At 39.4% G+C, this 14,763-nt stretch overlaps 1 protein-coding gene across 1 annotated transcript in view; it reads right to left on the bottom strand.

Annotated features, from left to right (window-relative positions):
* The window catches only part of CEP192 (centrosomal protein 192), a 96,819-nt gene that overhangs the window by 833 nt on the left and 81,223 nt on the right, over positions 1-14,763 (bottom strand). The window contains exons 40-43 of the mRNA XM_024763700.1: positions 8,881-9,000; positions 8,380-8,501; positions 6,831-6,960; positions 6,338-6,396 (exon numbers count right to left, since the gene is read on the bottom strand). Of these exons, the coding sequence (XP_024619468.1) occupies positions 6,338-6,396; positions 6,831-6,960; positions 8,380-8,501; positions 8,881-9,000 (431 nt within the window). The remainder of the gene's footprint in view (positions 1-6,337; positions 6,397-6,830; positions 6,961-8,379; positions 8,502-8,880; positions 9,001-14,763) is intronic.

Below are 14,763 nucleotides of genomic sequence, written 5' to 3'. Positions count from 1 at the left end.
GCGGGGTTGGGTGGGGGGGGGGGGTGTTTTTGCTCATAAAATGAGGTCCCAAAAGCTTCAAAAATACACCTTTATTCCCAGGGAATGAGACAAAGGCACTTTCCCACACCTGTGTGATGTCACCAACTTTCTGTCTTAATCATTTTTGAGTGAAACTTTACAGCTTTCAGACTCTCCTCAGAGGGCAGGGGCTCCGCCCTTGATCTCAACCACACGTGTTCAGGATCAGCCACTGGATCTGACCTGTGCTTTTGTTTCCAGCATGTTTCCTGATGAACCCAGCACAGTGGGCTAGAAATTCAGAAAACAGTCTAAGTATTTCAAAGCCCTTTTCCTGCATGTAACTGATAACGCAGAACATACATTTTAAAGTCTGGGTCATTTTCCTCCAATGCATTTACCTCATTTCCCCACATCAAAGTTAAGGTGCCTTTAAAAAAACTGGTACCTTTCGACGGCACTGACAAAGGACAATTTTCTCTTTCATGTTAGCATCTCAATCCTCAGAATGACGCAGTACAATCTGCCAACCTAAGAGGCTTTTTAACTTATGAATTACTAAAAGCATTAAAATACCCCAAGTAAATCTCTAGAGGATCCCATTATTAACATGGAATAAAGAAACCCATATTTAACTGAGGAAGGATTTTGAAAAACATATTATGACAAACATGTATCCCCTGCTTTAGATTTACAGACACTGAATAAATGGGGGGTGCAACTTGAAAAGAACCACGGATTCACACAACTCCAGCACCAGCAGTGCGGCGAAGCAGTGACTGTGCTGTTACCAAGAGGGCTTTACACTCTCTCCACACACATACACACTCACATACACACACACACACACACTCCCACCCCCCCCACAGCACACACACCCCACACACATGCACACTCACACACACATATACACACGCACACTCACATACACACACCACACACACATACATACACACTGATATACACACACCACACACATATAAACACACCGCACACACACACACACACACACACACACACACACGGGAACACGTAATAGGAAAGCACATAGACACAACACAGAGATCTAGTTTAAAACCTCCTACCATCCAAGACGAATTTTGCAGCAGAGGCCCCAGAGCAAGCAGCAGGAGGTACAGAGGCAGGGCCGGCGGGGTGCCCGGAACCCCCTCACCCCTCATGCCCGTGAACCTACAAATTACAGCAACCGTAATTTTTCTTTTGCTTTAACTTAAAACGAGCACTTTGCTGCTCCCTGGCTTCCCTCTGAAGGACACAGCAGGGCCTGGCTGCTCAGCCGCAGGGGCTGGCTCACCAGGACCTGCATGCGCTGCTGTGAGCCCAGCAGACGGGGCCTTAGCTGCAATGTCCCAGCAGAGATTAGATTTGAACAAAGTTAACAGAGGATGCTTTCGGGGGTAAGTGGAAACACAACAAATTCTTCTTAAAAAGACATGAGAAAGAGATGATCACCTAGAGCCCAAGACAGAACCTTTACCAAAAAACTGCTCATTAATGCTTCTTTTCCATTAGCTCCTTCACAATCCACCACTTTCCGTGGATGACATAAACCTGCCCAACACACGCCCTCCCCCAGCACCTCCGCCTAAGGCAAAACCCCCAGGACGTGCGGGGCTCCCGCCTACTGATCTGCAGTCAGCTGACAGTCCCCACCGCAGGAGGACAGCCTGGGAGAGGGGCCTCCTGGGAGGGCGGACCCGTGGTGACGGAAGCTGCGCTACTACTTGGGGAGTGGGGTTCACGGGTCCCAGGGCAAGTGGCCCCTGAGGAAGAGAACGTGACTACAGGGGACAGGGAGGGGCTCCCCAGGAGCCTCGGCACAGACTGTCTACCCGCCACAGACTGTCTACCCTCCGAGGCCAGCGCCGCCATACCAGCCCCCTACAGCTCATGAGCCCGTCCAGGGTCCAACAGTCTCGTTCTTGGGACAGGTAAAAAGCCCTCCGCGCCTGCACTGACAGCAGCCCCTGCCTCTGTTTGCGGAAGAATTCTCAGGTGAGCTCCACTTTAGGAGAGTGGACACTGAAGAGAGCTGACAAACCGCTACTTCTCCGAAATAGAAAGAAGTCATTCTTATATATGAAAAAACCAGCTTTCCCAGCTTCCTTTACGTAAGACTTAAGCCTACAGACATGTCATGAGAGAAGACTTTTCTACGACTTAGAGTTTACTTCACCTTGTTGAACAGATCAAAGTTACTGCTTTGCATGCATGGTTTTATTATTCATATTTCATCAAGTTTATACTGAGTTGCTAATTATTAAAGTTGATGCTGGAATCTGTAACATTATATATTTATCCTAAGTTCCATAATGAAATGCATCAGAATAACTTTACCTGCCACCAATAAAGTATAAAATTACCTTATTTAAATTTCTTTTCAAAGTATAAAAAGTTAAAAACATTTTAAAATAATAACATGTTTGAAGAGTATAAGCAAACAAAATGTATCTTGTGATGCTATTTTAAATGCTAGCTTATGTAAACTGCCCGAATTTTGCTTAATTACAAAATAGTTTCTCATGTTTCTAAGTTCTCTTAGATGTTGTGACATGACCTAGGCTGCAGAGAAAAGCAGTGAGTGTCTAATTCAGGACAGCTTAAAATGTTCTAGCACTGGAATGGCAAGTCACCAAGTTCAACTCTATAAAAATGTCTACTTTTAGATTACTAGAATGAACACATTTTATATTTTAAAATTGGTTTTTAGACAAGTTGAAACTAAGCAAAACGCCATCTCATTTATAAAGATTCCTTGTTAGGAATGCTTTAAGCATCACACCTGTCATGTCAACAGCACTGCAGGGAGCTGTGCGTGAGGAGGAGGAGGAAGTGCTGCTGGGACACGAGATGGGCACCCAGGCGCACGAGGAAGAAGGACACTACCCGCTGGTCACAGGGGTAGGAGGAGGAAACTGAAGGTGGCAATTATGAAAATACTCTGACATGTTAACTGCCAAAATTACATTTCAATTTAGGTCATGTGGTCTCCTGTGAAGGTCTAACAGCTCACTGGCGACCACAAACTGCCTGTGGGCCTCACTCAGCTGGCTGGTCCCTACAGCCCTGCTAGGCCAGAGGCTGCCGCATGTAATGCCATTGGGATCGAACACAAACAGGTTCTTTTTCTACAAAGGATCAAGAAGGAGCTGATTTACAAATTTCAGCTAAAATATAATTCAATTTTTAAAAATCTGTGAAAGCAAATTAAGCAAAGAACATAACATCAGAAGAAAATTTGAAACTACAGTGTATTTAATGATGAAAGCTGGAAAAGGAATGTATCTCCAGGTAAGTTGACTGCATCATCCTTCAGCCATAAAATGGGCAAGTGGCATAAAGCCAAGTAATTTAACAAGTTATTGTAAGTAATGAGTCCTTACCAAAACTGTAGATGAGCTGAATGCAAATAGTGTTTTTTAAAAAGCTGTTAGGCTCTTCAAGGGAATTTCTTTTAAATCTGAAGGTTTCTCGAACTTTTTTTAAAAAGATTTTTTTAAAGATAAAAGCTCCTTGAAACAAAAATCTGAAGCCCCTCCAGTAAGCTGTGACAGGTATACACTGGTTTACACATAAGTATTCCACCCCCTCTGCTTCACGTTTAAAGACACACACCTGCAAAACACTGACCAAGCTCAGGGATGTGAACCAGACACAGAGTAAACAGGAAGCAGAGTTAATAAGACCATTATGATAAAGTTCAAATTCAGATAATAAAGGTGTTCAGGACAGATCACTTACTCAGTATCACTTTGTACTCTGTTACTAAAAAGTGTCACAATTGGGAATTTAAACAACCTATTTTTAAATAGGTGAATTGTTTCTGCAGCTCTGCCTCAGTTCAGCAGAGCCAACCTACTCTACTGACTGTGGAATGTCGCCAGTCTCAGGCCGTCATGGGAGGGACCCACAGACAAGAGCTCAGGGCAGCAAAGCGTGAAAGCTCAGACTTAGGAGTGCTAAGGCCCAGGCCCCTCTCATCCATGTTCTCACTGAAGGGACTGGCTGGGAAAGCACCGACAGAAACCGTGATGCTCTATCGACATTGTGGGTCCTGCTGGGGCTCCCCAGGACCACCTCTCACATACTCCTGTAACGAGTCCAGGCTGCCAGTGGCTTTTCATCTCCATTTCACAAATTAGGAAACAGGCTCAGAGAAGTTAAGTCCATGGTAGCTTTCTAGGTATATTCATTGCTGACTCTGCACAACTCGTGCCTTTAGGTTGGGCTCCTGAGAGGCAGGTTTCATAGCACATGGGATGGGGGAGGGGGGACGAGAAGGGGAAGAAAGGATGAGAGGTGGAGAGAACAGTCCCCACGACTCATCTTCCAGTATCTGGAGGTAAGTGTAAGCTTCTGAGTCAGTGCTGCTGGGCTAGTAACTCAGAGACAGCCCTTGAACGCCTGCAAGTGGGCCAAGTTTTCACAAAATATAACATGTTTCTGGGACAGCCTCTTGATGCTAAAATGAAAGATCTTATAATAACTAAATTGTTTAATTAAAGATTCAAAGATGAAGATAAAATTATTTTTCAGTATTAAGTGCAACAGAACTCTACTGTTAAAATTCTAAATAACAGTGACAACCCAGTTTGAGATTTCAGCCTTTATGTACATCATATGGAGAAAGAAAATTAGCAAGACCCTAAAACAATTAACAAAATGGCAGTAAGTACATACCTATCAATAACATGTAAATGTATTCAATGCTCCAGTCAAAAGAGCAGCTGAATGGATACAAAAACAAGGCCCGTATATATGCTGCTACAAAAGTCACTTAAGATCTAAAGACACTCATAGACTGACAGTGAGAGGATGGAAAAAGGTATTATATGGAAGCAACCCAAGTGTCCATCAACAGATGAACGGATAAAGATGTGGTGTAGATACACAGTGGAATACTACTCAGCCATAAAGAAGAGTGAAATCTTGCCATTTGCAATAAGATGAATGGACCTGGAGGATATTATGCTAAGTGAAATAAGTCAGAGAGAGACAAATACTGTATGATTTCACTTCCATGTGGAATCTAAAAAACGAAACAAATGAACAAACATAACAAAACAGGAATAGAGTCATAGCTACAAAGACAAAACAGGTGGTTACCAGAGGGGATGGGGGTAGGAGGAAGAAAGAAATAGGTGAGGGAGATTAAGAGATACAAACGTCCACAGTTCCAAAATAAATGAATCACAGGTATGAAATGTACAGCGTGGGGAATATAGTCAATAACTATGTAATATCTTTGTGTGGTGATGTATCATCCTAGATTTAGTGTGGTGATCAGTTTCAAATGTATAGAAATAAAAACATATAGAAATACAGGAATTAACAGTGTTGTAGGTCAATTATACTTCAAAAACAAATGCATAGAAAAGATCAGATTTGTGGTTACCAGAGGCAGGGGGTTGGGGGAGGGAGAACTGGATGAGACAGTCAAAAAGTACAAACTTCCAGTTGTAAGGTTAAGTACGTACCAGGGATGTGATGTACAACACGATAAATATACTGAACATGTTGTACATTATATATGAAAGTTGTTAAGAGAATAAATCCTAACAGTTCACATCACAGGAAAAAAAGATTTTTTCTATGTCTTTAATTTTGTATCTATATGAGATGATGGTGTTCACAAAACTTACTGTGATAATCATTTCATCATGTATGTAAGTCAAATCATTATGCTGTACACCTCAAACTTACACAGTGCTGTATGTCAATTATGTCAATAAAACTGAAAGAATATATATACATACATACACCTTAAAAATAAATAAAAACAAACACATTTTTAAAAAAAGAAAATAAGCAAGGATGACAAGAAAATGTAGCCCTGATTTAAGAACAATACAGGGTTATTTGAAGAATGACAACTGGAAAATAGGATAATAAAATTTTCCCAATTAATCTGGGAAGGTTTTTGTCCTAATTAGTTAAAATTTAAATCCCTGATTCTCAGTGTAGTGAAAATAACATGTGACGCAGAAATCACTCTAAAGTTAATCACAAGATAATTAAGGTTCTATGTAAGTATATGGCTGTCAAAATACTGGGAAACAGGAGTCACGCACTAAGTCCAAACACTGCGCAAGTTTGAGTTGCTACTCACCACACGTACCCACAGGTCACGGAATGTTTCCCTAGCAGGTTCCTTGTCTCCTTCACCACGTGCTTGGTGCTCTGTGGTGTTGGTGAGGAGGATGAGGGGTTGCAACAGAGAGAGACCTCACAGTCCTAACCCCCAAGAGCAATCTCAGGCTCCTGAACACAAAGACCTGCACTCGGATGAGAACATTTTGATTTATGATAAACTCACCTCAAAGAATATTTTGAATGTTTGACGTAGAAAGGCTCTCTGGGACTTAAAAACTTGAGCTGGAATTTAATATGAAACATTTTATGAAGTTATACAAGTTAGATATTTGTGCATACTTAAATCAACATACCGTATAGCCACAAAATGAGGTAAAACAATAAATGCTCATGAAAACACTTAGGGGAAGTTTAATGAGTTTATTCTAGTTCTAACTGGAGTAAATGTTATCCAGAAATATGTTGGTGTGATAGTACAGAAGAAAACAAGAGGAAAAATTAAAAAATGAAAATATGAAAACAAATACTAAATAATTTTCAATTTTCAGGTAAAGGATCATGAACTTCCCTTGAGTTTCTTTTCAAATAACGGTATTAAGGCATTTTAAAACTTAACTATTATAACTTAAAACAAGCTTCTAATTATCAGGAAAATGTTTATCAAATAGTAGAATACACTTACTTTTCCAAAACCCACAGCTAGATTTCCAACTTACCAAGTGTGTAATAAAAGAATTATTTCGCAAATTGACTTTCAACGTCCTTGACTCCCCAACTCTCGTTGGCAGAAACCGATACACATCTTCTGGGGCATAAACTCCACGGTGGGTGAGGTCAAGCTGCCTGCTATGGAGATAGATCTGAAGGTTAACTATTTAAAATCCATATTTGTATATATTACATTATGAAGTGTGGCTTTGTTTTCTCCCGCAACTCAGTTAAAGTAGCTCTGTAAAGGCGACTGACTAATGTGTGTTAAGACAAACTGCTGGCGGCAGGAAGTGTCTAGGGGTGCGGGGAAGCAGCTGAGACAGCAGCAGCGCTTCCACCTCCCTGAGAGGAACTTAACATATTTTCCTTACAAGCACCTTCCTCCACAACTAAGTTAGACCTAAATGTTAGTTAACTAAAGATTATAAGAAACATTTTCATGTAAGTCAGAAAGAAAAAGACAAATACCATATGATATCACTTATATGTGGAATCTAAAATACGACACACATGATCATATCTAAGAAACAGAAACAGACTCATGGACATAGAGAACAGACTGGAGGTTGCCAAGAGGGAGGGGGGTGGGGGAGGATGGAGTGGGAGGTTGGGGTTAGCAGATGTAAGCTTTTATAGAGAGAATGGATAAACAACAAGGTCCTACTGTATAGCACAGGGAACTATATTCAATATCCTGTAATGAACCATAATGGAGAAGAATATTAAAAAAAGAATGTATGTATATGTATAACTGAATTGCTTTGCTGTGCAGCAGGAATTAATACAACACTGTAAATCAACTATACTTCAATTTTAAAAAGTTAAAAAAAAAAAAAAACACATCCCTGAAAAAAATATTTTTTTTTTCATTAGGTAAAACATTTACATACTATCATTAAAGCTTTGTAAGCTGCTGGTATAACATACATTTTTCGAAGTTTTTAAGAATCTACTTTCATACACTGTGCTTTGGAATGTAAATTGGAACAGCTACTTTAGGAACATTCTTTGGCAGTTTAAGGTTAAATAAATTTCTACTGTATGACCCAGCAATTCTACTCTTAGATATTTTTACCCAAAAGAAATGAAAAAATATGTCCACAGAAATACACATATAATAATATTCACTGCACTTCATTCACAAGGGCTCCAAGTCAGAAGCCACCAAATGTTAAAAGGAAAATGAAACAATCGTGATGTGCTCCTATGATGGGGCACGAGAACTCAACAACAAAAGGAACAAACCATAGGTACACTCACCAACACGGATGATCCCGAAATCACTACGTTAAGTGAAACTTGAGTGCACATGTGCATGAAATTCCACAAAACTATGACAACACACAGGAACAGAACAAATCCTGGGTGAGGGTGGGGGTGGCTGCAGAGAGGCATGCATGTGAGGACGCTCCAGGAGAGAGAAACGGTCTCTACCTGGCTGCAGTGGGGGTGACGTACATCAATCACAGGTAAGCCACTGGGCATTTTACCGAATGTAATTATATCTCAATAAAGCCCTGGGAAAAATTCATGAGAATGACAGAAATAACATACCCAGGTATGAGAGCAGACGCCTCTGATACAGGTTGTCTTCGGGGCTTAAGTAAATTATCTATTTTAATGAGGCTATTTGTGGAAATGCGTGAATTTTCAAGCTCATGTTGTGCTTTGACACTCTGTATAAAAAAATCACAGGGTGGAGGAGGAGAAATAAACATGTGGACACTTACCTATTTGAATTCTACTACTTCCTTCCTAATTTTTAAAAAGGAGATTTATGATTTCTAAATTCCTTTAATCACAAAATGCTTTATCTTGCACTGTTTCTTTCTCTCTCTTTCTCATACACACACACAATCTTACCTAATTAAGGCAAACAAATTTCATAGAGCCAATCAATAAAGACACATAAGAAAACTAAGATGATAAGAATCTATAACAGAATTAATGGGATAACAATAATACCAAAAACAACAGGCCAGTTTTTCATGCCAGTTTCCCTTGGTGTCTTTAAAACACACCCAATAATTTACTTAAATTCAGTGTAACACTCACGTGTCCAGAGAGCTGGAATCTCAAGGTGTGCTTCAGGTGAGGCTCTTTAAGAGGGTGACACTCCACATCCCAAAACTGGGCATAGTCCCCTCTATCTCTGGGCAAAAACGTGATGGAGACCTACAAACAACACATCCAGGAGAGAAATTCAGACACGGAACCTTACACACATGCAGTTAGATTACCAATTCAAAGTGTGGTATGAAAAAATTGAAGGGAAAAATGTCTTTGCTTTGGCTAATTCTGCCACTAATCAGATCCAAGTATACTTTTCTTTAAGGCTTTAAGTAACATATTCCTCAAAATGTAAATTTTTTAATTAAAAAAAGTTATTAATTACTGTAGCTCTGTAGTACAGTCTAAAGTCAGGAAGCCTGACTGCTCCAGCTCCATCTTTCTTTCTCAAGACTGCTTTGGCTATCTGGGGTCTTTTGTGTTTCCAATCAAATTAAAAAATTTTTTGTACTAGTTCTGTGAAAAATGCCATTGTTATTTTGATAGGGATTGCACTGAATCTATAGATTGCCTTGGGTAGTATGGTCATTTTAATAATATTAATTCTTCCAATCCAAGAACACAGTACATCTGTTGTGTCATCTTTAATTTCTTTCATCAGTGTCTTACAGTTTTCTGAGTACAGGTCTTTTGCCTCCTTAGGTAGGTTTATTCCTAAGTATTTTATTCTTCTTGATGCGATGGTAAATGGGATTGTTTCCTTTTCCCTTTCTGATAGTTTGTTGTTACTGTACAGAAATGCAACAGATTTCTGTACGTTAATTTTGTATCCTGCAACTTTAGCAAATTCATTAATAAGTTCTAGTTTTCTGGTATAGAAAATCTTCAGGATTTTCTAAGCATAGTATCATATCATACGGAAACAGTGAGTTTTACTTCTTTTCCAATTTGGATCCATTTTATCTCTCTTTCTTCTCTGATTACCGTGGCTAGGACTTCCAAAACTATGTTGAATAATAGTAGCGAGAGTGGACATCCTTGTCTTGTTTCTGACCTAAGAGGGAAAGCTTTCAACTTTTCACCGTTGAGTATGATGTTCCCTGTGGGTTTGCCATATACGGCATTTATAATGTTGAGGTATGTTCCCACTTTCTGAAGAGTATTAAATCATAAACGGATGTTGAATTTTATCAAAAGCTTTTTCTACATCTATTGAGATGATCATATATTTTTTGTTTTTAATTAATTGATTGATCAATTAATTATTTTGGCTGCTTTGGGTCTTCGTTGCTGTGCGCAGGCTTTCTCTAGTTGCGGCGAGCAGGGGCTACTCTTTGTTGTGGTGCACGGGCTTCTCATTGTGGTTGCTTCTCTTGTTGCGGAGCACAGGCTCTAGGCACGTGGGCTTCAGTAGTTGTGGCGCACAGGCTTAGTTAGTTGCTCCACGGCATGTGGGATCTTCCCAGACCCGGGATCAAACCCGTGTCCCCTGCAATGGCGGGCGGATTCTTAACCACTGCGCCGCCAGGGAAGTCCCTGATCATATGGTTTTTATTCTTCAATTTGTTGATGTGGTGTATCACACTGACTGATTTGCAGATACTGAAAAATCCTTGCATCCCTGGGATAAATCTCACTTGATCATGGTGTATGATCCTTTTAATGTATTGCTGGATTCAGTTTGCTAGTACTTTTTTGAGGATTTTTGCATCCATGTTCACCAGTGATATTAGTCTGTAATTTTCTTCTTTGTGTGATATCTTTGCCTGGTTTTGATAACAGGGTGATGATGGCCTCATAGAATGAATTACAAAGTGTTCTTTCCTCTGCAATTTTTTGGAATAGTTTGAGAAGGAGAGGTGTTAACTCTTCTCTAAATGTTTGGTAGAATTCACTATACCACAAAGCTACAGTAATCAAAAACAGCATGGTACTGGCTCCAAAACAGACACATAGATCTATGGAACAGGACAAAAAGCTCAGAAATAAAACCACCCATCTATGGTCAATTATCTACAAGAAAGGAGGTAAGAGTATAAAATGGAGAAAGGACAGTCTCCTCAGTAAGTGGTTCTCGGAAAACTGGACAGCTACATGTAAGAGAATGAAATTGGAACATTCTTTAACACCATATACAAAAATAAACTCAAGATGGATTAAAGACCAGAAACCATAAAACTGCTACAGGAAAACAAAGGCAGAACACTCTTTGACATTAATCATAGCAGTACTTTTTTTGGATCTGTCTCGTAAGGTAAAGGAAATAAAAGCAAAAATAAACAAATAGGACCTAATTAAACTTAAAAGCTTTTGCACAGCAAAGGAAACCATCAACAAAATGAAAAGACAACCTACTAAAGGGAGAAAATATTTGCAAATGATATGATCAGTAAGGAGTTAATATCCAACATATATAAAAACCTCACACAACTCAACATCAAAAAAATCAAACAACTGATTAAAAAATGGGCAGAAGAACTGAATAGACATTTATTCAAAGAGGAAATGCAGATGGCCAACAGGCACATGAAAAGATGCTCAACATCACTAATCACCAGGGAAATGCAAATCAAAACCACAATGAGATATCACCTCACACCTATTAGAATGGCTATCATCAAAAAAAGAACACAAATAACAAATATTGGCGAGAATGTAGAGAAAAGGAAACCCTAGTACACTGTTGGTGGAAATGTAAACTGGTGCAGCCACTACGGAGAAAAGTATGGAGGTTTCTCAAAAAACTGAAAATAGAACTGCCATATGACGCAGTGATTCCACTCCTATTTACCCAAAAAATTAAAAACTAAAAACACTAATTTGAAAAGATACATGCACCCCAATGTTCACAGAAGCACTACTTACAATTGCCAAGACATGGAAGGAACCTAAGTGTCCATCAATAGACGAATGGATAGAGACGATGTAGTAATATATATGTGCATGTGTGTGTGTGTGTGTATATATGTATATATATACACACACACATACATATACACACAATGGAGTATTACTCATCCATGAAAAAGAATAAAATCATGCCATTTGCAGCAACATGGATTTAGAAAGCACTGTACTAAGTGAAAAAAGTCAGAGAAAGAAAGACAAATACTGTATGATATCACTTATATATGGAATCTAAAAAATGCAACAAATAAAAAATAAGCAGACTCACAGATGTAGGCAACAAACTAGTGGTTACCAGTGGGGAAAAGGAAGCGGGGAGGGGCAACATAGGGGTAATGGATTAAGAGGTACTAACTCTTTAGGTATAAATAAGCTACAAGGATATATTGTACAACATGGGGAATATAGCCAATATTGCACAATAATAAATGGAATATAACCTTTAAAAATTGTGAATCATTACATTGTACACCTGTAACATATGCTATTGTACAATATTTCAAAAAATAGAAATAAAATGTTAAAATAATGCAAACTCTTAAAAAAAAAGTTATTAAAAAATTCTAGAGTACAAGACCTAAATGAGGAAGGTCTGACACCCCCCAAAATACAATGCAGACTTCCATGGAAATGCTTATGGGACCCACTGCTGGCCAAGTGGTGAAGGACTAAGGCCTCACACCTCACTGACTGCAGGGGACAAGAGGGTCCACAGGAAGGAAGGGGTGGGTGTGGGAGCAGAGGCAGAGGAGCCAGGATGCTGTGCCCACCAGAGCAGCTCTTACCCTAACTCACTTCAGAATGTCACCCCGACCACACAGCTCCAAGTCAAATACACGAAATCTTTGTGTGCAGCATGTCAAAGGTCAACAGGAAGTTGAAGTATTTTAAAACAGTATTTTATCAGCGTTAAGAGCTTTTTAATTAAATGTTTAGTGTTAAAAATACTGATTCCTAGTTAGGGTAACAATAAATCAGTATCTTTGAGTCTGGACTTAACATTAAAATGCTTCATTGACCCAATTTCTGTGGACACGGAATCTAAGAAACAACTGGGCCTGCAGGCTGGGAGCACAGAGGCAGGAGCTACTGGGGTGGAGGACATGGATGACAGGGCAATGGGAGGATTCAGGAAGGATGGATACAACCATGCCCTGAATGGTGCAAGCACACAACCATCTGGAGCCACTGGAACCACAGCACCACACTTCCTACAAACCCCACTTACACTTCCTCTAACACCAATGAATAAAAAACAGAGGAGGGAAAACCCACTACTACTGCATGTTCTACAACAAGCCCTAACATGGCTTAGGCTCATTTAGTCTCATCTCACACTGACCAACGTTTCACACAATTATGGTGTCTCAGTCATAACGAACTAATTGTTTTTTCCTTCTGGATCAGTACTCTATACAACCACAGTTGTGCTCTTTGGCAATACTTCCCTAAAGGGTCCCAGAGTGATGTGCTGTGCACATAAATTAAGTATCCAGACCTAGAGCGCATTTGAGAGATGTGATCTGACAATGCGGTGAGCAGTGACTTCAGTCCAGGATACACAGTGACGCACAAAACAAAAACCAGAGACCTCATGGAGGTTACATTTCCATGTCAACTATTATAAGAGGAGAAATTCCTGGGAGACAATCTAGTACTCATTTTTCTTTTTTTTTTACAGCTTTATTCACATACCACATAATTCACCCATTTTAGGTGTAGTCAGTGGTTTTTAGTGTATCTCCAGAACTGTGCAACCATGCCCACAATCTAATTTAAAATACTCACAACAATCCCAAAAGAAATCCCATGCTATGAGCAGTTGCCCACCACTCTCCACCCTCACTCCCAGCCCCAGCAACCACTAATCTACTTTCTGCCTCTACAGATTTACCATTTTAGATATTTCCCATAAATTGAACCTTACAATATCTGGCCTTTTGTGGTTTCACCTGGCATGTTCATCCACGTGATAGCATGTTATTAGTACTTCATTCCTTTTATTGCCAAATAAAATTTCATTGTATGGACACACCACATTTTGCTTATCAGTCGATAGACACTTGGGTTATTTCCACCTTTTTGAGCTATTGTAAACAAGGCTGCTATGAACATTTGTGTACAAGTTTGAACACTGGTTTTGAATTTTTTTGAGTATTTATCCAGAAGTGTGATTGTTGGACCGTATGGTAACTCTACCTTTAACTTACTGAGGAACTGTCAAACTGGTTTCACTGTGGCTGCACCCTTTTCCATTCCCACCAGCAGTGTATGAGGGTTCCAATTTCCCCACATCCTTGTCAACACTTGTTATTACTATTATTATTTTAAAATCACAGTCATCCTAGTGAGTATGAAGTGATCTCACTGTGGTCTTGATTTGCATTTCCCCAATGACTAGTGATTCTAAGCATCTTTTCATGTCTTTACTGGCCACTGGTATATCTTCTTTGGAAAAATGTCTATTCAGAGTTTCTGCCCATTTTTTAAACTGGGTATTTGTCTTTATATTATTGAGTTGTAAGAGTTCTTGATGCACTCTGGATACAAGTACTTTGTCAAATACATGATTTGTAAATGTTTTCTCCCATACTCTGGGTTTTCTTTTCACACTCTTAATCGTGTCCTTTGATGCACAAAGTTTTACACTTTGATAATTCATCTATTTTTCCTTTTGTTACTTGAGCTTTATTGGTGTTACATCTAACAAACCGATGCTTAACCCAAAGTCGTGAAGATCAACAGTTACCTTCTAGCAGTTTTACAGCTTTAGCTCTTACACGTAGGTCTATGGTCCACTTCAAGTTAATTTTTATATATAGTGTGAGATAAGGGTTGAATTTCATTATTTTGCACATGGATATCCAGCTGTCCCTGCACCACTGTTGAAAAACATTCTTTCCCTGTTGAATTGTCCCTTATTGAAAAATCAACTGACCATAAATATGAGGATTTATTTTGGGACTTTCACATCTACATCACATATTTTATAGGTCTATCTTTATGTCAATACCACACTGT

The sequence above is a fragment of the Neophocaena asiaeorientalis genome, unplaced genomic scaffold (genome assembly GCF_003031525.2).
Source record: "Neophocaena asiaeorientalis asiaeorientalis breed wild unplaced genomic scaffold, Neophocaena_asiaeorientalis_V1.1 scaffold110, whole genome shotgun sequence".
Classification (NCBI taxonomy): domain Eukaryota; kingdom Metazoa; phylum Chordata; class Mammalia; order Artiodactyla; family Phocoenidae; genus Neophocaena; species Neophocaena asiaeorientalis.
This window is presented reverse-complemented; position numbering and strand designations above follow the sequence as displayed.